Genomic DNA, 25,807 nt, shown 5'->3' with positions numbered 1-25,807 from the left:
CTTGGATCTCTGTTAGATGAAAACACTTTAATACTCAGAGTCAGGTAGGAGGTTTGGCTTGAAATTTTGAGGTCCCTTCCAACTCTGAGCTCTTTGATCTTTGTGATTAAATTCCCTTCAACTGTTGACCAGTTTGTAATGTTCCTCTGAGAAGGATTTTGATTAACTTAGCAAGTTATTTTTAATTGGCGTCAGATGCTTATAAAAGCAAATCATTATTTAGCCCTCACAGTGCTTGGGTATTTTACATATATTATCTATTTTCATCACTACAATAGCATTAGGAGGTAGAGTGTTATTTATTATAATAAGCTATAAATAATATTTCATTTTTCATTTGAAGAGACATCAGGGATATTCAGTGTCTTGTCCAAGTTCACAAAAGTAGTTGGTAAAAGATCTGCTATGTCAACTTAGAGCAATTGTCTATATAACTCCTGTTCTTTCTACCAGTGTAGTTTTGGATGAAGAAAACGTCATTGGAAATGTGATCCTCTGACGCATCCTGCATTACAAGGCTGACAAGACTTGTCTTTTTCATTAATTTCAACCGAAAACTTTCTACCATTAGGTGTTAAAAAGAAAAATACAGAAATAAAGAAAAGATAGGGTTAGATTTCACTAGAAAGATGCAAGGATAAAAGAGTAAAATTTTTCACCTATTCCTTAAAGTAATATTCCCTAGCATTTTAAAATTTTATTTATTTATTTATTTATTTATTTGACTGTGTTGGGTCTTCGTTGCTGTGTGCGGCTTTCTCTAGTAGCAGCGAGCGTGGGCTACTCTTTGTTGCAGTGCGCAGGCTTCTCATTGCAGTGGCTTCTCTTGTGGCGGAGCGCGGGTTCCATGGCACGTGCGCTTCAGTAGTTGTGGCTCATGGGCTTAGTTGTTCCGTGGCATGTGGGATCTTCCCGGACCAGGGATCGAACCTGTGTCCCCTGCATTGGCAGGCGGATTCTTAACTACTGCACCACCAGGGAAGTCCTTTTCCTAGCATTTTAAATGTCAAATGAAAGAGTTATGTAGGGTGTAACTGTCCCATAGATACATAGTTGGCCTCACCTGATACAGAAATAATCTTGTTGAAATACTCTTATTCTTCAGTATCTGATACTCCTTTAAGTGTGTCATGTAAACTCATGATTTACATAGTTTTCACAAGAACTAGGAACACTGAAATTTGAAAGTATATGTAATTGTTCCTGAACCAGATGAAATCCATGTTAGTAAAATGTGACGTGTCCAATGGTAGGACAAGCTGTTTATTTTAAAGTGTGTTCTTTAGTATCAGCTACTTGACTGATAGCTGATATTTTCCAAAGTTTCTTTTCTAATAATATATTTTTTTAACTTGGAATTTACCTAACATACGTGGGTAGTATTTTCAAAATAAGTGGGGTTCTTATTATCTCAGTTCACTCTTTTAAAAACCCATTTGATTTTTCCTCTCCAGTGTAAGTTCTCAAGTAGCAGCATGTTCAGTTCTGATTATTGAGTTGTCGGTGTTCATCTGAGAGTGCCAGCATGCTTCTTTTTTTTAAGTGCTGAACGTAAACCATCAAAGGTTCCCTTAATATGTCAACACCATAAAACTTTGTTGTCCTGATGCCAGGAATGTATACATAGAAGACTTATTAAAAGCAGCCACTGTTGAGATTGCAGAGAAATTCATTTACATTTATTTGCAGGAACTACCTCAACTTTAATGTGCTTCAGACACTAAAACTATCATTGGAACATGGATCCATCTCTGGGTATCTCTTATTTTCAGAAAACCAGTTTGCCATGTACTTTACCCTGCAATACATACCCATTTCTCTTAAGAAAAATATAATATACTGAGTTGAAATCTTGCCTCCCAAAACTAAATATAGTTAGGGGGAGGAGGATTTTATTAGTGGCAAAATGGGATTTGACACCTGTAAAAATAGTGCTGCCACTGAAGATGTAATTTCAGGTTCAGTCTTGAATATAAAATTCCAGTCCATATTAAACCTATGTGTTTTAATCATCTCTTTCTTTTCCTTCCTTACCATAAAAGCAATTGTGGCAAGTTCTTGATGGGAAGGTTTATGTTCTTTGAGAGCAGGAACCCTTTGTGGGGTCCCTCTGATTTCTAGGTTCCCGAAAACTTTTATCAAAATGATTTGCAGATGATAAGTGCACATTAAATATTTGCTTAGTGACTGTTTCATATAATGGCTTTTGGTCCTGAACACCATAGGAATGGGAAAGAGTTCCATGGAGTTGTCTGGTATAGCTCCTTAGTCTCTGAATCCGTGGACTATCTGTCAGAGTGAGAGAGGCGGCCAGGAGTGAGCCAGGTAAGTGGGAGAGCTGTCCAGAGACCCCCAGAAACGTTATTAGAGCAAATTGTCTGTATCTGCTATATAACAAATTAACTTAGACAGTTTTTTATTCAGACCATACATTTTAATAAAATGGAAAACATGCCTCAGAGATATGGGAAGTCAAATATGTTTCTTTTTTTTTTCTTTTTCTTTTTTTAAGCACAGAGGTTTTGGCGGGGGTGTTGTTTGTTTGTTTTGGGTTTTTTTGTTTGTTTGTTATTTTTTGGCTGGGCCACGAGGCATATGGGATCTTAGTTCCCCGACTAGGGATCAAACCTGTGCCCCCTGCAGTGGAAGCGTGGGGTCTTAACCAATGGACAGTCAGGGAAGTCCCTAGTTTCTTTTTTCTTGAGGAGAGAAATGTTAAGAAGAGGTATACTTGAAATAGTTAATTTCCACAGAACTGGAAATTAACATTTGATTAAAAGTAGGTTTTGGTATAAGGCAAAAATTATATCCGCTAAAAATTGTGTTGCGAGCTGTGTGCTTTAGGAACTCACCCCCTGGGAACTTGCTTGGCTGAGTGAACAGCTTGAGTAGATGAGTGCTTTCAGAGCTGCCTGGGGAGCAGCAGGGATAGCAGGGCAGGCCCACTGTGGAACAGGCTTAAGTTAGCAGACTGGTTACAAGATTAGTGTGAATCTGCTGGTGGTGACTTTTGCTTGCCTCTGAGTTACTCTCCGGATTTGCCATAGCCAGATCATGTATCAAATCATGGCCTTGGACTGACCATATTCTGTAAGGCACAAGGTACCTTTCGTGGTAGATGAAATTCTAACCTGAACTCTGGCAAGATTTGCTTTTTCCCACCTTACTTTCTCTGGTAATTTTTTTTTAAATAAATTTATTTATTTTATTTATTTTTATTTTTGGCTGCTTTGGGCCTTCGTTGCTGTACGCGGCTTTCCCTGGTTGCGGCGAGCGGGGGCTACTCTTCATTGCGGTGCTCAGGCTTCTCATTTCAGTGGCTTCTCTTATTGCGGAGCACGGGCTCTAGGGGCGTGGGCTTCAGTAGTTGTGGCTTGTGAGCTCTAGAGCACAGGCCCAGTAGTTGTGATGCGCAGGCTTAGTTGCTCCGCGGCATGTAGGATCTTCCCAGGCCAGGGCTCGAACCCATGTCCTCTGCACTGGCAGGCAGATTCTTAACCACTGCGCCACCAGGGAAGCCCTCTGGTAATTTTAATTCATTCAGATTTCCCCCCTCCTTGAGTCTCTGTACCCATACAAATCTCCTCAGCTAAAAAGGGATACTATTATAGATAATAACCTTTCATAACTTTCCCATTAGAGAATAATTTGGGGCATGTCATATACCATATCATTGCATATTTTCGGGAATGAAAGATATTCTTTTGAATTTACAGCATGCTTTATAATAATTTCAGAAGAAACAATTTATAAATATCAGTTATTAATGTTTTGACATGGTTTATGTTTCACGTGTTGAATTCCTTACCCCGAGGAAAGAATCGGTATCTTATAGCACAGAACCAGACGGTAAACTTTGGTGAGCTAGTTAAGCCTCAGCTGATTGCTTTCCTTAGCACAATAGTCGAAGTGCTTTAACCCTAATATTAAGGGAGTTTCTTAAGGCCTTAGTGTTTGAATGATATGTGGTTTCAACCCCAGGAACCAATGTTCATTTAATTTGGAAGTTTAACTGGCTGTTAATAAGATGAAGTCTTGAAACAGGATGGGATTGCCTTTTGACTCTACTTTGGGTCTCACCCATCTTATAATATTTTGGTTAGGTAATAATGGCCACAGTTACCATTTTTTGCAGAAAGCATCTTATGTGCATTCTTCTCTTTTTTTTCCAGCCCCAGATATCTCAGTCCTGTCCGTCTTTGCATGGGGTGTCTTATGTATATTCTAATTAAATGTGACCTAAATGTGACATAGTTCTTACACTTGATTTAAAACATCCATGATCTATTGTGTTACTTACTTAAATGAGATCTTTATGCAAATCATAAATTTATGCATAATTCTGGAGTGTTTTAAACTATTGGACAACATAATAATATAGGAAAAGATTTTAAATTGGTCCTATAAGACCTAGGTGTACCTAAACAGAGCAGGTTGATAATAATCAGTTTTTACATAATCTGTTTTTCTGAGTTTTCTGTCTGTGTTGATGACTAAAATCATCTTTTGAAAAAGGACCATCTCCTTTCTGGTGCTTAAAAAAATCGATATGAGGATGTACGTGGATGTTAACTTATAATGTTTGTGTGTTCTTGGGACACAAAATAGCAGTGATAAATTTTAAGGAACAGAAATTAAAATTAAAAAAGAGAAACCAGAAGAACTAGAAACTAATTTTTGTAAAGTATCTAAAGCATTCTTTTTGAACTCCACCAACTTTATGTAATTGTTTAATATACACTTATAAAGATTTTTAGGGCTAAAAATGACATCAGTTCAAAGTTGACTCTTATTACCTTCTTCCTGGTGTGAAGACGAACACTTGTACCCAACTCCTCTTGACCAAGGCAGTGAACAGCCTCTTTCACAACCCCTGGATCATCAAGCCACAAGTTTACCTTCAAGGGGTGAGCGTGCATTATCTCAGGTGGTCTGCTCCTCCCACCTGCACGGCTTCCTGCAGTGCTGTCACTTCTTGCCAATGTTCTGAAGACTCACCCCCGGAGTACCTAGTCCTCCACATTCCTGAGCATGTGAAGCAAGTATCAGGAATTGTCACCTGGTGCTGATTCTCTGTGCTCTACAATGCCTGGAGCCTCTGCTGTCCTTTCCCTGCCTCAAGTATCCGTTGCTTTTCTTCTTCTTCTCCGGGTTTCAAAATGTTTTCTAAAAAATCAGATAACAAAATAACTTCTGTTTTCCTGTGTAGGTGAAGTCAGGAATTCCAAAGCACCTGAGATTGGGGTTTTGATGACTTTCGCTAAATAGATTTTAGAAGCGCTCAAGTCCTCTTCCCCATGACCACATTTGGGGTGTAGAGTTTTTAGGTCACTTGGAAATCAAACCATACATTAGCTTCCTTCTTTTGGTGAACATTTTGTGATACTAGAAAGCCTGAGTTCTGGTTCTAGCACAGCGCTGAAGTAGCTCAATGATTGAGAGCAAGTCTTAGCAAACCAGTTCGTAATAGAAGGAGAGTAACTCCTGCTCTCTTCACCTACAGGACTGGTGTGAGAATAGAAACACCAGAAGTATTAATGTCTTCATTAGGCTGGAAGATTTTGTAGAAAAATTAGGTGGCAGTATGACTCTACAGTATTTCTAAAAGACTTTATTCCTCACTCACTCATACATTTAGGAACTTAGAATGACTGAATTAAACTCATTTAAATTATTAATTACTGTTTCTGCTCATAGGGAGCTTGATGCATTTGGATCAAGAAATTAGGGCAATGGGATGAATTTCAGAATCATTGAAATTTTTTTTTCTTTTAAAAAAATTTTTTATGGAAGTATATAATTAAAAATTTAAAGAGTAAAAGTTATGGCAGTTGACATATTGAGATCTGTTTGCCTGTGACCTCCACTTGAGTCAGATAAAAGTAAAAGCTTAGACTTCTGAGACATTGCACAGTTTAAGCCTCAAAGGGAAAAAAATGGTCTAAATTACATTGAATGAATGAAAGATTATTTTCCTTAAAAATCCATTGGGCTATCATACTCAATTAATCTCTTCCAGATTTTCAAGCACTTTTCAGTGTCTGCATGCTAATAAAATTTCTGATTCTTTTTTCTTCCTGAAGTGTAATTATAATGCTGCGCAGCTTGCAGTTTTTGTTCTGAACCAGCCCCTTCCCCTTCTCCCCCAACCCAAGCTCCTGAATTCACCAACTTGCTAAAATATGCTCCTGACTGGAATAGATGCTCTTTAAGAATTGTATATACAACAATTTAAGCATTTGAATATAAGTGGTTTAATTGTAAAGTTCTGTCCTTGATGTAAGATAGGTACATGATAGAACTCATTAGTTTTGTTTGTTTGTTTTTTTGCGGTACACAGGCCTCTCACTGTTGTGGCCTCTCCCGTTGCGGAGCACAGGCTCCGGACGCGCAGGCTCAGCGGCCATGTCTCATGGGCACAGCCACTCTGCGGCGTGTGGGATCTTCCCGGACCAGGGCATGAACCTGTGTCCCCTGCATCGGCAGTTGGACTCTCAACCACTGCGCCACGAGGGAAGCCCAAATTCATTAGTTTTTTATCATAGATTTTCCTTATAGGGTATGTTACATCACAAACTTCTAGAAAAAAGAGCAAGATTTAAGTAAATTTAAAATAAAGGCACTAAAGTTTTCTTCCTACGTTCTCTTATCAACTTTTGAGATTGATTTGAGAAAGTGAGATCAAGAGTAATTGTTCTCTACATTTTGCTTATTATTATAGGAGCATTTACTATAAATTGGAAGTGTCATTTTTGAATTTCTGACTTAATCTGATAGTAATAAAACTGTCACTAGGTCTATAATCCAAGACATTTTGGAAGCAGCAAGTATTAACTCAATTTTATAAGGCATTTGGTCAGTAAGAAAATAAGGTATAATAATCATAGACTAGAAACCCTGAATATTGAGGAAAAAGTTCATCACCAGGACACCAGATGCTTTTAATCTTTTGAAGCTTCCTGCTTTAGCAAAGTTCTGATATTTGGTAAAAATTGATCATTGTTGATTATTATGGAATCCTATTTCATCGTTTCTGCAGTGGTTTTGTAAGGGTCAGTGGGAAGTTTTTAGGAGACACATGCGTGTGGTCAGTGGCAATGGTAGCAGTCACGGGGGACATCGACAGCAGCCAGCTAACTATTAGGGAGTGTCATCCAGCCCGTCACCGATGGTTAGAGTACAGCTTTCTCAAATTGCTTTCAGCCTATCTGGATACTTACGTGTCAGTTTATTAATAGTAAAATAGCCAACAAGCATTCTACATTTGCCCACTGAATGCTGCCTGTTTATTTCCTTTTCCATATTATTTCATAGGTGATTCTCAGGTTGGTTTGGGTCTTTTTATTGGAATTATGACATCTTATCGATTTTACATTTCCTTTCAGTTTCATGATTCTTAACCCCAAAGTGCTTTTGCGTATGGGAAGGGAAAGATAAATTTGGATTGAAGACCACCAGCAACCCCAGTCTGGATCATAAAGACTCTCATAGCCATCGTAAGGGGCCCTTTATCAGCCAAGACTGGAGTGGCCTCAGCTTTAGTTCATGGCCATAGCGTCTGAAGAAATTTCCATCAGCGTAAATACACCTTGTATGGGAGCTGCCTGGAGCTATAAATATCTAACCAGTTCCCATCAGGAACTCACGGAAGTTTCTGGGGCTTGTTAAGAATAAACTTAAGGGTTCTTAATGGACACATTTTATATCCATCAGTATCCTACCCTTGAGGTACAGGATTCAGTCTTACTCTGTTATTCGTTGTACTATTCTGTTATATTTCTACTTAAGTACAAAAGAATATTTAAAACACAAAGCCTTTCTCTAACAATATATTCAGATTTAAATACTGTTTACTATAATGTCAATCAGGGATTTTTCAAAGCCAGATGTGAATCTGCAGGGACATATTAGGCATGATAATTAACTCCTCTTAGAACATGAGAAAAGATTCCCTGACTCTAATTTTTAATAAATATTAAAATACAAGGTAGAAGAATATGAGAAGTGAAGTGAATACCCTTGACTGGACAAGAGAGTATGACGTTTAAAATTAAAGAAAGCATAGGAGATGATGAAGGCGTCTGGTTTATTTATGTAACCTCCGCAGGCTTCACCCAGCTGCAGATCTGCTTACAGTTGTGTGAAGGTTAGAAAAAAGGCCAAGTTGGCAAGATTTAAATTTGGTTAGATTTGAAAACAACTTGCGACTAGATAATATCCTTATTTCTGATTTGACGATATGGATTAGTAGATAATTAAATTATGCTAATCAGGTACTTATGCTGGCCGTGCAGACAAAATAAACACGTCATTTCTTCTTAATGAAGTCTGTATTTTGGACATTACTGTTTCAGTGTATATTTGTCATTATGAGATTTATTTTCACTTGAGGCAGTGTTCAACTTGAGTTGGAAAATTCTCAAGTGAAGTTTATTTACCCACTTCATATTGATATTTAAACCCATACACCTGAAATACATAATGATAATCTATTATATATTATCCACTAGTATTTCTTTATGCCCTTCCTAACTGCAGAATGAATGAAACTATGATGTTGGAGGGTCTTTTTTTTTTTTATTTTGTGACTCAAATGCTTTACTAAAGTAGGAGACTGACATTTCTTCTTTAATCTGAGATCAATATACACTTTATAAGATTGAACAAGAGGAACCTCAGTATTGATCACTCTAATTCAATGAGCTTCTATCCTCTGAAAAAAGAGCTTTTCTTTGGGAAGGTCAAAGCAGTCTAGTGTTAAAAATCCATGTACTTTCTGTAAACTAAGATAGGCTCACACAGTATGTTCTTTAAACAGAGACAGGAAGAAATTGAAATAGGAAGATCACATTGTCAGGAGTGAATCTAGTAGCATCACCCAGATATTTTGAGGTTCTGGAGTCAGAAAGATGGTTTGTGCTCTGCTCTTTCTAGGGAGGATAAGCCACGTGTCTGTGAGGGGAATCTTCCCAACTGTCCTTTGTAAACAGAGATCCCATGCACTACATTACTTAAGCTTCAGAAATTCACACGGCCTTCCATTATTATAAGGCTTTCGGTCACCTCTGATAGGAAACTCCTGGTGGCCCCCAGTGTAACCAGCATTAAAACGAAGACACTGTGAACAGACTCTGTCTCTTATGTAAATGGCTGGTTACTATAGCTTGACTGACTCCTCTTCTTCATTCTTTGGAATAGAGAAGCATTTTCAGTGGTTTGCTTTAATGTTGAGGCTTTGTCAAATTTCTGCTTCAACCCCATTCTTTTCAGATTTAAACGAGTGTGGCCTGAAGCCGCGGCCCTGCAAGCACAGGTGCATGAACACTTACGGCAGCTACAAGTGCTACTGTCTCAACGGATACATGCTTATGCCGGATGGATCCTGCTCAAGTATGTCAAGAATCTTAACTGCTTTGGGCTTGACTTCATGCTGTGCTCTGGGAGTGTGTGAAAAGTGGCCTCCTAGCCCTCCTCCTAAACAGGATGTGAGCACGTGTTTGTATGTGTGCCTAAGGAATGGAAAATCAAAATAAGAGTTGCCCACTGTAGATGTCTAACATTCTTTTGTCAGGGCTGCCAATGTTAAATTGATTCGGAAATGGTCTTTAGAACAAGACTCACAAAACTAATGTATTTTCTAACGTTTTTCCTAGCACTTTTCTGCTTGTCTTCTATCTGGGCATAGAACTATTCCATGTAGAAAAAGAACATTGGTGACTGTTTGAGGGCTGTTGTGCTCTTGGTAAGGATGGACACTAAATTATTTGCTGGTAGAGAATCCATCCAGCCTGGTGATTGAGTATAAACCGTCCATAAGTACCTCCTCACTTCATTTTTTTTTTTTTTTTTTTTTTGCGGTACACGGGCCTCTCACTGTTGTGGCCTCTCCCGTTGTGGAGCACAGGCTCCGGACGCGCAGGCTCAGTGGCCACGGCTCACGGGCCCAGCTGCTCCACGGCATGTGGGATCTTCCCGGACCGGGGCACGAACCCGTGTCCCCTGCATCGGCAGGCGGACTCTCAACCACTGTGCTGCCAGGGAAGCCCCTCACTTCATTTTTACATTTCTTTATAGTAGTCTGAAGACTAAGTTTTTTTCTTAAAAAAAAAAAACCTACTTCAAATTTAAAAAAATGATTATAATAACATAAAAGTAGATTTCATGTGTGTCTTTGTAAGAAAGAAATGGATGGTGTTTCCTACTATCATTTTGATGTGTTTATAAAACAGACAATGGCCTGAAATTCTCTGCAGGCTAAACATTGAATTGAGATTGTGGTTCTATGATGTCCAACAATTGATGACTTGATTTTTAATTTTACTGAACTGTCAGTTAAATTGGTTAATTATCAATCAGTTAATTATCAGTTGTCTCTCTCTAACTGGGTTGCATTTTATAAAATAAAAAAGGTTAGCTAATTTTATTTATCATTGCATATTTAGCATGGAACTTTTTGCAATAAGGTGAGTTCATGTTTATTAACATGTGGCAGTGATGCTAGAATCCTCTAACATTGTACAACTCAGTGGGAAATCTGCTGTGCCTGGAGAAGTTTAATGGATGGTTGAGACAGTTACTTGGATGCCTTAGTTAAGACCAGCACTTAACATGAGTAATCTGGAAAAATACCTCAATGCTCCAATTTCCTTGGCTACTGGAAAAGCTTCCAGATAATCTCTCTGAGATAAAGTTTTACATTTGTCTTCTATTTCTTCAAATACATTAAAGGTCTTCCCCAGATGCTAACAGAGCTGGTTCCCTTCTTAATTATCCCTGAGGGAAGAAGGTCTTTGTGTTCTTCCTCCTATTTTTGACTTTCTTTAGACTGTTGGAGAACTAAGCCCTTTTCATCTGCATTGTTGATTCAGTGTCACTGGTTTCAGGACAAGTAGAAAACATAGTTATATGAGGTACAGAGTATGCCCTCTGCCTCTCTCGGACAGTCACTGTCTTTCCAGGTGCCCTGACGTGCTCCATGGCAAACTGTCAGTATGGCTGTGATGTTGTCAAAGGACAAATTCGGTGCCAGTGCCCCTCTCCTGGCCTACGGCTGGCTCCTGATGGGAGGACCTGTGTGGGTGAGTTGTAAAGTCAAGCATCTCTATCAGCAGTCTCTCTAGGGTAAGGAAGGAAGTGAAATGTGATGGCCGGAAGGAAAAAGGGCAGTTACTTAACATCAGGTAATTAGCTATCCTTTAGACAGTATCAGATGTCTCAGAAGGGGACCTCTCTCTGTGAAAAGACCGTGGAAACTTTGTTTCCAAAAAAAAATGAGGGACAGGAGGAAGCTTCAGGCAGAGGAAACCACACGTGCAAAGGCATCGAAGTTTAGAGGGAGCATAATATTCAGGGAACAAGAAGAGCTCAGTATTTCTAGGACGTAAGAGGCAATGAGTATTGAAGCTGAGCTGGTAGACAGGGCTAGACTGTATGTATTGCACTAAAGGGTTAGTTTTTTTTTTTTTTCCCCCTGTAAATTAGGAAGGCAGTAAAAGATTGTGGTTAAGAGTCTGGGCTTTGATCTTAAACCTGGCTCTGCTATAGACTTGATATGTAACCTTAGGTAAGAGGCTTCCTTTCTTGGAGCTTCAGTCTTCTCATCTTTAAAATGGGAGTAATGTCCTTGTGAGGATTGAATGAGATCATGAACGCAAAGAGCTTAGCACGGTACCTCACATGTAGTAAGCACTGAATGAATGGAGGTATTTAGGGGCTCAAGAGATATTTACTGAGTACTTTCTATATACCAGGCACTGTGCTAAGTGCTAGGATATACAGTAATGGACAAAGCAGACAAGATTTCAATCCTCTGGAAGAGGCAGAAAAGAAAGAAATATTCAGTAAAATTACAAACAATGCCAAGTGTTAATATGAATAACTAAGGGAGTAAAAAACAAAAAGGATCTGTTTTAGAAAATAATGGTCAAGGAAAGCCCTGAAGTTAGACATGGACCATTGGCCACATGAAGAATCAGCCAAGCTGGTGAAAACGTTGCAGAGCACTGCAGTGAAAGACAGGTTGGGCTGTTTGAGGTTCTGAAAGAAAGAAAACCATATCCTTAAGTACAGCATATGGGGTGGGGGGTGGCTTGAGATACAGCCAGTGAGGTGGGTGAGGACTGTTTATTACAAGGTCGTCAAAGACGTGATGAGGAATGAGGAATGAATTCAGAAAGCAAGTAGAAACAGTTGAGAGTTTTGAGCATGGGAACAATCCCTTCTTATGTCTTAATAAAATCATTTGTTGACAGTTGAGTGGGAATGCTTTGGAGAGGCTAAGATTGGCAGGGAAAAGGCCAGTTTGGAGGCTCTTGGAATAGTCTATCCTGGTGGCTTGGGCTAGGGTAAAGGCAGTGGGTGAAGAGCAGAGTAAATGAGTTCAAAGAATTTGTCAGAGGTAGAATCAGCTGAGGTTAAGGGAAATACGGTTGTCAAGGATGACTCCTGTTTCTAGTTCAAGCAACTGCGGGGGGGATACAGGTGCAGTACATGCTGAGATACGGTACAAGAGGAGGACAGCTTGGCTTAGAAGGATAAGTTGAAATTTGGAGATATGGGATTTATGTTGCCTGTCAGGGCAACCAGCTGGATAACATTTATGATGAGCCACTACGTGCGCACAACCATTTGCAGATAGTAGTGTATTTTAAAAGCTCCTCCATCTGAACGTGCTGTTGCCCTTCCTAAGACGCATTGGCTTATGTTTCTAGACATTGATGAATGTGCTACTGGAAGAGCCTCCTGCCCTAGATACAGGCAGTGTGTCAACACTTTTGGGAGTTACATCTGCAAATGTCATAAAGGCTTCGACCTCATGTACATTGGAGGCAAATACCAATGTCACGGTAATGAACCCCAACCCTTGCTTTGTGTTGTTTTTTCCTGTGGAGCGGAAAGGTCTCTTAATTATGGTGATGACTGGGATGTCAAGGGCAGGGGAGGGTACTGGCATTAAATTAAACAAACAGAAGTGAAACTCAAACACTAGCAGTTCTGGGCGCACACTACTTTATTTCTTCTCTTTATCTGTCAATTTTACGTGAACCTTCACATTGCAAAAAAAAATTTTATTTGAAACTGTGTATTTTTGGTGTAATCATATTTATCATAAAATAATCATATTTATTTTATGTGTAATCATATTTATCTCCCAAATAAACCTCCTCTTTTCCTACTTCCTGATGCAGATATAGATGAATGCTCCCTTGGTCAGTATCAATGCAGCACCTTTGCTCGATGTTACAACGTACACGGGTCCTACAAGTGTAAATGTAAAGACGGATACCAGGGCGATGGACTGAATTGTGTTTGTGAGTCATGCTTGTCTCCCAGCTCTAAATTCCAGCAGGAAGTACAAGATTACACAAAGGCCATTACTAGGAAAGATAAGGAACAAGATTAATTATCAAACGAATATCACTTTTCATATCTAGTAATACTAGTCCGTGATTTCCACAAACAATAAAATCACTTGCTCAGGAAGTTTTAAAAATTAAAGACTCAGTAATACATTCTAATCTTAAAAGCATTCAGTTCCTTGACTAAACTCTCAGTAGCTTCTCCTTAGCTGGTACGAAAGTATAGAGCCCTCCTTGAGAATTTGATTTTAAATGTATGTTTGCCATTAACATTAGATTATAATGGTGGGATAATCTGAATATATTCTTTCCTCTGTTTTATGCCTCCAATTCTGCTCTTAAAAAATCATTTCCATATTTATTTTCTCTACGTTCAGAACTGTTTTGCTTTTTAAATTTTTATAAGCTCTATTTGTAGTATGGCTATGTATGTCAGTAGATAAACATTAAAAAAGTACCCTCCAAGATGAAAGTTTCACAAACCAAAGGCCACAATTTAGCATACATTTCATGCAACGATAGATCATTTTTTAAATGTCTGGAGTAAAATATTTACTGAAAATCATGGGGCATAAAATCATGAGGATTAAAGGATTTTTGAAGGGTCATGTAGTTACACTCCCAGTCTGGAATATATGCTTACAAGAAGATTAAATATTAATTCCTTTCGGTGAATACAATCAAGGACAGAGTTTCCACAGGTGATCTTGGTGACCTCTGAAATTTTTTTTTAAAAAGCAATTGTATAAATTAGTAAAGGGGAAGGAAAACCAAATATAAAACAGTGAGTAGAACATTTAATGTAAATGTATTTATGTGAATTTAATTTATATAAAGTGTGGAAGAGAAAACTATTAGTCTTCAGACAATTCTAAACATGATTTTATAATATACACATACCATGGAGACACTTAACATAGACTCTAAATATACAGTTCTCATATTTTAAAATTTTAAAATATCTCTGCATTTAAAAATCTCATTGATTCTTCTCTCTTTCCACTTTACAAATACTTAAAACATTTTATGTTTCAGATGATACATTTCATTACAGAAAAACAATATAATTTTTGTGTATATCCACCAAATGTGTGTATGAATATATGTGTGTATATATTACGTATACACACACATACTAATTTTTTTTGGAAAACAGCCTGACTTAACAGTAGGGGAATATTCTCAATGTGAAAAGTAAGCCAGTTGGCATGAGGTATTTTGATGTGTTTTTTTTTTACAATTTGATATTTTACTTCTTAAGGTGAGAGGGTTGTACACTAATTTAAATACATTTACTATTTTAGATATTCCAAAAGTCATGATTGAACCTTCAGGTCCAATTCATGTACCAAAGGAAAATGGTACCATTTCAAGGGGTGATGGAGGACACAGTAATTGGATCCCTGATGTCAGAAGTACTAGGTGGCCTCTGAAGACACCCTATGTACCTGCTGTCATTACCAGCAGGCCCACCTCTGAGCCAACAGCAAGACCTGCCCTGAAGCCAGCGCCACAGCCTGCCCCACCCACAGAACTCAGAACACCTCCACCAGCAGCAGCCCCAGGAGGACCAACCACCAGCCTGACAAGTGTAGCACCAGTTGCCACTGTGTCTCCAAGAAGGATTACAGTTGACAACAGGATACAGACAGAGCCTCAGAAACCCCGAGGAGATGTGTTCAGTGAGTCATAAACGTTACCACATTTTTTTGAGGGTTTTATTCCCAGTTTTATTGAGATGTAATTAACATACAGCACCGTATACGTTTGAGTACAGCATAGTGGTTTGGCTTATCCGTATCATGAAATGATTACCACAGTATGTTTAGTTAACATCCATCATTTCACGTAGATACAAAATAGAAGAAAAGGAAAACACATTTTTTTTCTTTGGTATGGGAACTCTTAGGACTTACTGTCTTAACAACTTCCATATAAGTTATACAGCAGGTATAACTACAGTCGTTGTTGTGTATATTGTTGTATGCTACATCCCTGGTACTAGTGTATCTTATAACTGGATTTGTACCTTTTGACCACCTTCATCCTGTTTTCCCTTCCCACCTCTAGTAACCACAAATCTGATCCCTTTTTCTATGGGTTTGTTTTCTTTTTACAGTCCACATGTAAGTGAGGTCATGTACAGTATTTGCCTTTCTCTGTCAGATTTATTTCACTTAGCATTCTATCCTCAAGGTCCATCCATGTTATCTCAGATGGCAGGATCTTCTCATTGTTACGGCTCACTAACATTACACTGTAGATATGTTTGTATATACCACAATTTCTTCATTCATCTGTCAGTGGACACTTCGGTTGTTTCCATGTCTTGGCTATTGTAAATAATGCTATGAACGAAGAGATGCAGATATCTCTTACGCATAGTGTTTTTATTTCCTTTGGATATATTCCCAGAACTAGGATTGCTGGATCATATGGTAGTTCTGTTTTCAGTTTTTTGTGGAACCTCCATACTGTTTTCCATAGTGGCTGCACCGGCTTAAAATCCCACCAACAGCGCATCAGGGTTCCCTTATCTCCACACCCTCACCCACTTGTTATCTCTTGTCCTTTTGGTAAACAGCCATTCTAACAGGTATGAGGTGATATCTCATTGTGGTTTTGATTTGCATTCCCTAGTAATTAATGATGCTGAGCATCTTTTCATGTATCTGTTGGCCATTTAGTGTATCTTCTTTGGACAAATGCCTGTTCAGGTCCTTTGCCCACTTTTTAACTGGATTATTGGATTTTTTGCTATTAAGTGGTATGAGTTCCCTATATATTTTAGATGTTAGCCCCTTGCCAGATACATGATTAGCAAACATTTTTTCCCATTCCATAGGTTGTCTTTTCGTTTTGTTGATGGTTTCTTTTGCTGTGCAGAAGCTTTTTAGTTTGACGTCATCCCACTTATGATTTTATTGCTTGTACTTTAGGTGTCATATCAAAAAATCATTGCCAAGACCCATGTCAAGGAGCTTTCTTCCTACGTTTTCTTCTAGGAGTTTTGTGGTTCCAGGTCTTATGTTCAAGTCTTTAATTCATTTCGAGCTAATTTTTGTGAGTGGTGTAAGTTTAGGGTCTAGATTCATTCTTTTGCATGTGGCTATCCAATTTTTCCAGCACCATGTATGAAGAGACTGAATTTTCTCCCTTGAGTATTCTTGGCTCCCTTGTCAAATATTATTTGACCGCATGTGCTTAGGTTTATTTCTGGGCTCTTGATTTTGTTCCATTGGTCTATGTGTCTGTTTTTATGCCAGTACAATACTCTTTGATGACTATATCTTTTTAGTATAGCTTGAAATCAGGAAGTGTGATGCCTACCACCTTGTTCTTCTTTCTCAGGATTGCTTTGGCTATTTGGGGTCTTTTGTGTTAGCACATTTTTAATAAGCTTTTTATGATGGCATTTCAACCACAGGCCATGGCTTGAATAAGAATAAAACTCATAGATACAAAGTGTAAGTTATATATCCCTATTGTGAAATATTGTAAAGAGCTATATAGAAGCCAGTCAGTTGGGCAAATAAGAGTGTGAATAGAAATGGAAGGAGTATCACAAAGTTATATAGTAGATCACAGCTTCTATCCAGTATGAGAATTCTAACATATTCATATTTACTTGAAAACTCTTAGAGATGGGGAGCTTAATATAGCACGTACCATGTAACTTTTAATCTGAGTGTTCATTCATTCAATCAGTAAACATTTTTAGTGTGTTTTAGAATGCCAGGCCCTATATTAGGCATTGGGCTTACAAAGGTAAAACAGAAAACCTTATAGTCTGGTGGAAAAGACAGTTGCCCCGAAGATAACTGTGGTACTGTGTTAGTGGGAGAGATTTGTGTGGGACATTATGGGGGTAGAGAGAAAGGGTGCCTAACCCATCTTTGGCCAGGGACAGTTTGGGGAGTGGGGAGGCTTCTTGAGTGAAATGGGGCAAAGGGGATGAAAAAAGGGAGGCATTATAGTTCACGGGGACCACACAACAGAGGCACAAGTGTAGGAAGCAGCACAGCATGTGCAATAAACTGCCAACAAACTGGCAGTTTGAGCCAAGGATTGATGAGAAAAACCGGACAGCTACCCCTTGTATTTACTGTAAGCTGGTGGTTAAATCTAAACTGGAGCTAGGTTGGATTTAAAGATTCCAGATTTTTAATGGGTGACTGGGTACCACCAATGGTGATAGAGGCTATAGGTAAAGGAGAAGTTCTGAAGGAGGAAGAGGTTGTTCCCTTATTACCAGAACAAAATTTGTAATTTTTCGACCTCTTTCTGAGCCTTTTAATGTGTTCTCTTTTTAAAAGTTTCTCTTGCTTCCCATTATTCCTCTCTATACCAACACACATACGAATTAAAAATAACATTGAAGGGCTTCCCTGGTGGTGCAGTGGTTGAGAGTCCGCCTGCTGATGCAGGGAACGCGGGTTCGTGCCCCGGTCCGGGAGGATCCCACATGCCGCGGAGCGGCTGGGCCCGTGAGCCATGGCCGCTGAGCCTGCGCGTCCGGAGCCTGTGCTCCGCAACGGGAGAGGCCACAACAGTGAGAGGCCCGCGTACCACAAAAAATAAATAAATAAATAAATAACATTGAAGTTCACCAACAGAATTTAGCAGGATGAAACTGGGGAGACACGGAGTTCCGATGATGTTTGAGAGCACTTGTTCTAAGAGAGTGTGATCTTAAAGACATGCCCTGGGAAAGAAGTACCTTGATTCCATGCCAAGGCTGTTGCATGCCACAGATAGCATTGCTGCCTCTGGATATTCCTGCCAAAAATTAAATTCCGCCCTCATTTCATCTTCAGCCCTTGCTGCTGGTTCATGTCAGCATGGATGAGGATTATTTTGGACACTTCTTAATTTGCTGTCTGGAGACTTTAGCATATATTCCAAATAAGAGAGTGGTTCTGTTCTTAATTCAGAACAAATAACTAGTATTTATTCACTGTGAAAACAGAAAGGAACCTTAGCACTATTTTAGTTCAACACCATTTATTCATTGACTATTTTCTTCATTTCTGGCATAATAATTTCTTAAGCCATCCTTATTCTCCACTGGTCTGAGAGTAGACTTTGGCTCTCCTCATTCCATGAACTTTCAGGTGATGTTAATTACAGCCACTGTTGAGCAGTCTCCAAATAGCCCCATACTTCAGTTGTGTTTTTCTTTACATTGAGAGATATATATATGTTTAATGGAAGAGGTTGTTAAACAGAACTTTCCTCTGTGATGTGTATGTGTGTGTGTGTGTGTGTGTGTGTGTGTGTGTGTGTGTGTGTAGGTATGTATTGTCCCCCAAGAAAAGACTATAAAGATATTCTAAAAGGAAATCAAGGAAGAAAAACAATTATAGCACAAGTACATCTCTAGCCCAGACTTCTCCCCAAACTCTAGACTTGTATATCACCTGCCTGTTTAACTGCTCTAGTTGGATGAAGATACATGTCTCAAGCTCAACTTGTCTAATCATTCCTGATCGTCACCCCAAACACATTCTACCCACAGCTTTTCCCGCCCCAGGAGATAGTACCTCCATCCTACCAATTGCTAAGGCCAAAAAACTTGGAGTCATTTTAAATTACATTTTATACCCACATTGAAGCTGTATGGAAATCCTGTCAGCCCGGCTTCAAATTATATCTGAAGTGTGCCTACTGATCACCATCGCCAGGGCTACCAGTCTGGCCCAGGCCATACTTCCCCCTGGTGTACAGGTCCAAAATCCTGTTTCCAGATATGTAATAGAGCATTTTTTTAGATTTTAGAAAAGTAATAAGGCGCATTTGCTGTATAGCACACACTGAAGCATATTAATGTTTCTACAGGGAAACATGAATATTTACACGAATTTGGCTACTAAAGCCATTTAAGTTAGGTTAAGTGAAGGTTAGATTTGCCACCTAATGAGTTTATGGAAGCAGCTTTTGGATTTGAGAATGACGGGTGAGGACCCGCGGATCTGTACTGAGGTAGCCTTTCAGTCGGTCTGCCTGCTCCCACCCTTGTCCCTCTGCTGTCTCTCCTCAACCCAGCAGCCAGAGTCATCTTTTAAAACTTAAACGAGATGTCATTGTTCAAAGCTCTGCATTAGCACCCACTTCCTTCAGTGAGAACAGAAGCCCTCCCGGCGGCTTCCAAAGTCCTCAGATCACATCTCCTAGCACTCTTCCCCTCATTCACTTCACTCCAGCCTCCTCGCTGTTCCTCCAGCTTCTCCCATCTTAGGATTTTTGCTCCAGCCCTTCCCTCTTTCTGGAACACTCTTCCTCCGGCTATCAGCTTGTCTCACTTTCTCACCTCTTCATGCACATCTCAACTTGCCAGTGAGGCCAGTCTGACCCCCCCTCTTCAATACTGTGACCTCTGCAGCCACTGCCAGCACATGTGATCTCACAACTCTCTACTGTTTTTAAAAATAGCATTTATCACCTTCTATATACTATCTTGTTTACTTATTTATAATGTCTCTTTTTGTCTCTTCTGACTAGAATATAAGCTTTTTGAGGGGCAGGGGTCTTTCTCGGTTTTGCTCATTGGTATATCTCAAGAACCTAGAATAATGCCTGGCACATAATCAGCAATTGAATACTATTTGTGGGACATAGAAATGAATGATTAGATCAATCACTCTTGACATTTTAAAATAAAAATTATCATCAGGTAATCAATTTCCATACACAAGCTAGTTTAGTAACACATTAAATCTATATTTAAGAAATAAAAAATATTCTTTCCTGATTGTGACTTATTTTTATAATATGGGGAGGTTTTTAATTGTGCTTCCACCATCTTTCTCTCTCTCTCTCCCTTTCCTCCCTTCATTTTTGGAGATTGATGTTCTATTCAGTGGATTATTAAATCTGAAAAGTCAAAGTTAGAAGGAAAACGATGATAATGTTTCAAAGTATATATTTCCTAGCTCCTGAAACTAGCTCAAATAATTTTTCTGTTACACTTTTATTATTTATTTTATTTATTTTTGGCCGCGCTGGGTCTTCATTGCTGTGAGCGGGCTTTCTCTAGTTGCAGCGAGCGGGGGCTACTCTTCGTTGTGGTGCGTGGGCTTCTCATTGTGGTGGCTTCTCGTCGCGGAGCATGGGCTCTAGGAACACGGGCTTCAGTACTCATGGCGTGCGGGCTCAGTAGTTGTAGCTCACAGGCTCTAGAGCACAGGCTCAGTAGTTGTGGCGCATGGGCTTAGTTGCTCCGCAGCACGTGGGATCTTCCCAGACCAGGGCTCAAACCCGTGTTCCCTGCATTGGCAGGCAGATTCTTAACCACTGCACCACCAGGGAAGTCCCAGGAGCATTTAAATAATACATGATTAAGGAAATGACTTTTTATGTATGATATGAAATATTAAACATGTGTTTTAAAAATAATTTTAACTTGAGGAACCCTAGGTTTTTCAAATTGTGTGAACAGAATTATAACCAGATGTATTTTCAGGGCTAGTTCTATAGGCGTGATTTGAGCAACACTAAAGTTACCTGATACAGCATGAAATTCTTGTTCCTTCACTAATGGGACAGACCAGTGCTTCTTAAAGTGTGTTTCATAGAACATTAGTTCTCTGGAATATTATGCAAGTGTATGCCTAAAAAAGTTCTGAGGTCAAATAAATTTAAGAGACCCTTGGTTTAGCCACTTAAATAGGTTTGTTAAGTGTGGGACTTTTCAATACGCTAATGGTCACTGTGAATCTCTTGGAGAGGTATATAATGTGCGTCATTTCCAGTGGATTTAACTGGGTTTATTTAACTGTTGGGATTAGAGTTTATTATAACCCACTTCAGGTCAGGCTGGGCTGAACTAAGAATTATAGGGACCATGCTCCACAAATCAAATAGCCTTCTACCATTGGCTCTCATTTGCATGGTTTCTGAGACCAGTGGGTTGATCTTGGACTCTGGAAGAGCCTGGAGGGGAGGGGAGAGCAGAAAAGGGCTGGGCAGACTTAGAGCAAGAAAGGCAGATTTAACTGGTGGGCTGCCTGTCTGGACACCAGAGGTATGCTGTAGGGGATTGCTAAAAAGTTGGAGACCAGGTGAACACCAAAGATAAAAATCTGGTATAAGAGCAGGTAGGAGCTATCCCAGAGCAGAGAACATAAGAAAAACATTATGTAGAATCCAAAGTAAAGGACATTAGGGGAAAATGCAATTCCAGTCTAGCATTACCATGAAATAGTATGAAGTAATGTTTTTTTTTTTAAAAAATGTTTAATGACTTTGGAAAGTACCTAGGTTATAAAAATGTTAAGTGAAAAGAATATACAAAACTGTGCATACCATTTGATCCCAATTACGTGTAAAATACATGTCTTCATATGTCGGGATGAATATAAAAGTCTGGAAGGAAAAAGACCAAAATAGTAACCATGGATCTATCCAGCTGTTGATATTTGAGGTGATTTTCATTGTCTTTGTGTTATCTTCATGCAGTGATTTTTAATCTTCCCATTCCCAGTGTCACTGGTCACAGTAATTTATTATAGTAGTCAATCCTTAGGAGAAGGGCCAGGGGTAATAGAATCCCGCGCTCCCAGCAGGAGAGTTGAGTCGTGTGTTTTGAAAAAGTACCCCGGGGGATTCTGATTTTGAATCATGTTAACTTTATTTAGAACTTACTGGTTTTTAAAAATTCATTCAAAGTTTTAACTTATTTTTAACCTTTCAAAATTTCTTTACAATTGAGCATGACAGATCTGTCCAGTTTTAGCTAGGAAGCTCTGCAAGGAATATAATAGCACTTGGATCAGGAAGTAGAAAAGTGTTATCAGAAGCTCAGTTGAACCAGAACAACCTAGGCTGCCTTTTGAAAATGTGATGCCAAATTTCTACCACCAACTTACTAAATCGGACTTTCTAGGGACGTACATCTCAGTCTTTAGTGTGTGTACAGGTCACACAGAGACTTTGTTAAAATGAAAACTTTGATTCAGTGGGTCTAGGTTAGGGCCTGAGAGTCTGCATTTTTAACAAGCTCAGAAGTAAGTAACACTGCTGATCTGCTGACTGCACTGAAGCGTAGGGCTCTCTAAACCAATAATGGCAGCTCCAACCCAGCAGAACCATGTCTTGAATGGAGGCAGAATTAGCCAGATGTGGGTTGTTTAAAATTGTGCCTAAAATATAGCACATAGCCTCTGGGTCATATAAAGAAAAAAAGTGTTGCAGAGTAAAGATTATAGAATACATTGTAATACGTATCAGGTGCTCTTATGAGTGGCCATATCAGGAAACCAGACTCATGGTTGCTGTGATGTTCATGAGAATGTGTTGAAATTCCAAGCACCACCAGTAAGAACAAAACTGTTTGCACTTTAATGATTGCTGCTTTGCTGCCTGCGGTCCACAGGTTTTTTTCTCTCATTTCCCTTTTACGGATTTTACAGTCTGGCTGGTGTGATCACATTGTGCTTAGTCATGGAAATACGATCTTTTCTGATTCTATGTGGTGATGAGTGAAAAGATTGTTTCTGCTGAGGGGTGAACAGGTCTTCAAACTAGTTTGCTTTCTAGTAAACCGTAAGGCCTAGAGAGACCCTGAGAAGATGCCTGACATCTCCCAGAAGATGCCTGACATCTCCCTGAAGATGAAATTTCAGCAAGGGTTTTGAAGGACTGCTTGTAGGTCAGATTCTGGTGCTGTGAATTCTGAAAGTTTTCAAGGCACTTTATGTATATTTTAATTGGATCCTATGATGGCTGGTAAAGAAAAAAATAGCTCTTTCCGGAAAGTATAAATTGAGTTCTTAGTGAACGTGACCAAAGTCAGAAATCAGATTTTTTGTTGAGTTTTATGCACATTAGTCTATAGGGTTGTAATGAAAAGTATTGCGCCATAGCCACTCTGAGATTTGGGGCATGTTACTAAATCTTCCTATGTTTCCTCATCTGTAAGTTGTGATAATAATAGTATCTACTACATTGGGCTGTTGTGAAAATTAGGTGAGAGTGTGCTTGGCATATAATAAGAACTCAATACACAATAGCTATACTACTTCTGTTGATGTTGTTGAATTCATTTATATGGTAATGATAACATTTCCTACTTAACTCATAAAAACACAGCCCTATTTTGTGTTCTGGTTTTGAGTTTATATTTTTCTGATGCTTTTTATTATGGTTCGTTACAGTTTTAATGTTCACAATATTTTAAATGATATTTTTGGCTAACCAGATCCTTTAGAAACAAATTGATTTGCAAGTATGAGCTATTAGGGGAGCAGAGAAAATGAAAATAGAAGGCTGCTATTTTATAGACCCTTTACTTAGACCAAATAATTGGAACATCCTGTTTTATTTAGGGGTTTACGGTACCTAACTGAACAGTTGTGATGTTAAAACAGAGACAGCATCACCTCAACTTCTTTACCGAGCAAATAGTAACAACAGCCTTTTCAGAGATGAATCTGTCTAGATGAGAAACATACATGATGGGTCTGATAAGTATCAGAAATAAAAGCTTCCTTTCTTCCTCTAAAGTGATTCATTTGGCCTGAGGGCATTGACACCTGTCCCCCACAGGTGTCACCTGTGTCACCTCGGGGGTGTTCGTGCCGCACTCACCCAAGCAGCTGTACTGTAGTCAAATAGTCGGCTGTGGTACCGCCTGCATTCCGTTCCAGTACTCGGACTCAGTCCTGACAGCGCCTAACCTTCTGACTTCCTTTGGCTTAGAAGAGGGCAAGGGGATAAAAACAGTTCTGGTGGCAAAACCCAGGGATCTTTAGAGATGACAGAGTGGGGATGAAAGACAAGGGGTCTAAGATGCCATCTCTTGCCTCGCCCCTGCATCCCCTCTCTCGTCTCCTTCCTTCTTCTCTCCCTCCACGTTCCCTGTCAAATGATCTCCTGATCTAGAAAAGTTGAGTCATCACCTTTATGGCCACACTTAGCAATTGTTCCAGGCAGTGCTTCAAGTTGTCCTGAAACTTTATGAGAAGAGAGAGAGGGGAGTCACAAATTGGGGCTCATTATTATTAGCTGTGTGTAGGTTGCACCTTTCACTAGAGATATAATTGTTCCCAGTTCTGCTCTTTACTCTCAGCCCAAAGGTGTCTTTTGAACTTTTTGGATTTTTCCTACACAGTGAAAGCTTTAGCACACAAGGGCTTATTTCTGTTGAGCCCAGCAGGCTTTTGCTTTTTGCTAGTAATCAGTAGTAGATGGCTGGGAATTTTCTCTCTAATGTAGTTAAGGAAATGTCAGAGTCTCTTTTCCAATCTTTTTATTTGCTTCTCTCTGGTAATTTAAAGCTGTAATGTGTATGTTCTTCATCTGGAGAGGGAAAGAAAGGGGCAGAGGAGAAAAGGGAGGGGGCAGAGGGAGAGGAGGAGAAGAGAAAGCGGTGTGGAGGGGAGATGCAAGAGGTGGCCTCTTAAAACCCTAGTCACTCATCCCCACTCTGTCATCTCTAAATTTCGCCACCAGAAAGAGCCTTCAGGATATTAGGAAAGTTACATACATACCATTCTCTTCAGATGAACTAAATCCCTAAGCATAGAAAGAATTTAAGACCGTGTTATCTTTAATCTTTTAGTCCAACAACAAATGCCAGAGCTGGCCTGGGTAATGTCATGGGAGCCACCCTAGAACAGAAACAGAATTTGCAAACCTACCTTTAATAAATTGTGCTTACATTCTGCTATAGTACTTACTGTTTGGAAGAAGTCTGGCAGTGGGAGATGTGTGTGATAATATTTACATTTACTTCACTGTGCTTACTTTTAATGCTTTTTGGTAAAAATATGCAGTCGACTCTTTGGGAAACTTCATTCATGAACACAGGCTATATATTAATATTATATCCCTGGGGAAAATATATTTAATAGAATGTTCTGGGATGGAGTTCCTTTTAAGAAGTTTCTTGCTTATCTGTGTAGCCAATTCTCACAGGCTCCAGGGCTCCGGGTTCCCCAGCCACTAGGAACCTACTGGGCCCCTGAGCCCCAGCCAACCACGTTTTTATCCAGCTGTCTGCTGGCTTCGGTGCCTGTACGTTCCCTGTGTTTTAGTTCACGCGGAAGATTATAAGACATACGTCTTGGGGGATGAAACGTTAACTAATGGGAGAAAAATGTTTAGGAAATCTTCTAAAGAGCATATGAACATTCTGTTTTTTATGTTAATTTTGGTCATAACTGCCCTCTGACAGCCGCTCCCTCCTCCCTCCTGTTCATTCTCTGTGCTCCAGCCAGAATGATGTACCTGATCTTGGCGCTCCTCTGTTAGAATCTTTGAGACTTCCAGTTTCCGCCAGAAGAAAGTCCACGATATTTACAGAGCTTTAAAAGGCCCCGCAACGTCTGCCTGCATCTCCAGCTTCATTTGGTTCCCTCCTTCCCTCCCCCTTCCTCTCCCCCTGTGAGCTCTACACGTAGAATGATGTTTGAGTTCACACCCGTTCACTCTCTAGGGCGCTAGCTCAG

General features: G+C 39.5%; 1 protein-coding gene across 7 annotated transcripts in view; it reads left to right on the top strand.

Annotated features, from left to right (window-relative positions):
• NPNT (nephronectin) overlaps positions 1-25,807 on the top strand; it is a 74,555-nt gene that overhangs the window by 30,744 nt on the left and 18,004 nt on the right. For 3 of the 7 annotated variants that reach the window (XM_033856801.2, XM_019927767.3, XM_004328389.4), the window contains 6 exons: positions 4,815-4,907; positions 9,271-9,390; positions 10,959-11,078; positions 12,711-12,845; positions 13,188-13,310; positions 14,663-15,040. In XM_033856801.2, the coding sequence (XP_033712692.1) occupies positions 4,815-4,907; positions 9,271-9,390; positions 10,959-11,078; positions 12,711-12,845; positions 13,188-13,310; positions 14,663-15,040 (969 nt within the window). The remainder of the gene's footprint in view (positions 1-4,814; positions 4,908-9,270; positions 9,391-10,958; positions 11,079-12,710; positions 12,846-13,187; positions 13,311-14,662; positions 15,041-25,807) is intronic. The other 4 variants (XM_004328390.4, XM_004328392.4, XM_073805013.1 and 1 more) reach the window with 3 other exon arrangements.

The sequence above is a fragment of the Tursiops truncatus genome, chromosome 5 (assembly GCF_011762595.2).
Source record: "Tursiops truncatus isolate mTurTru1 chromosome 5, mTurTru1.mat.Y, whole genome shotgun sequence".
Classification (NCBI taxonomy): Eukaryota; Metazoa; Chordata; class Mammalia; order Artiodactyla; family Delphinidae; genus Tursiops; species Tursiops truncatus.
Note: the sequence above shows the minus strand (reverse complement) of the source record. Positions and strands in the feature narration are given on the sequence as shown.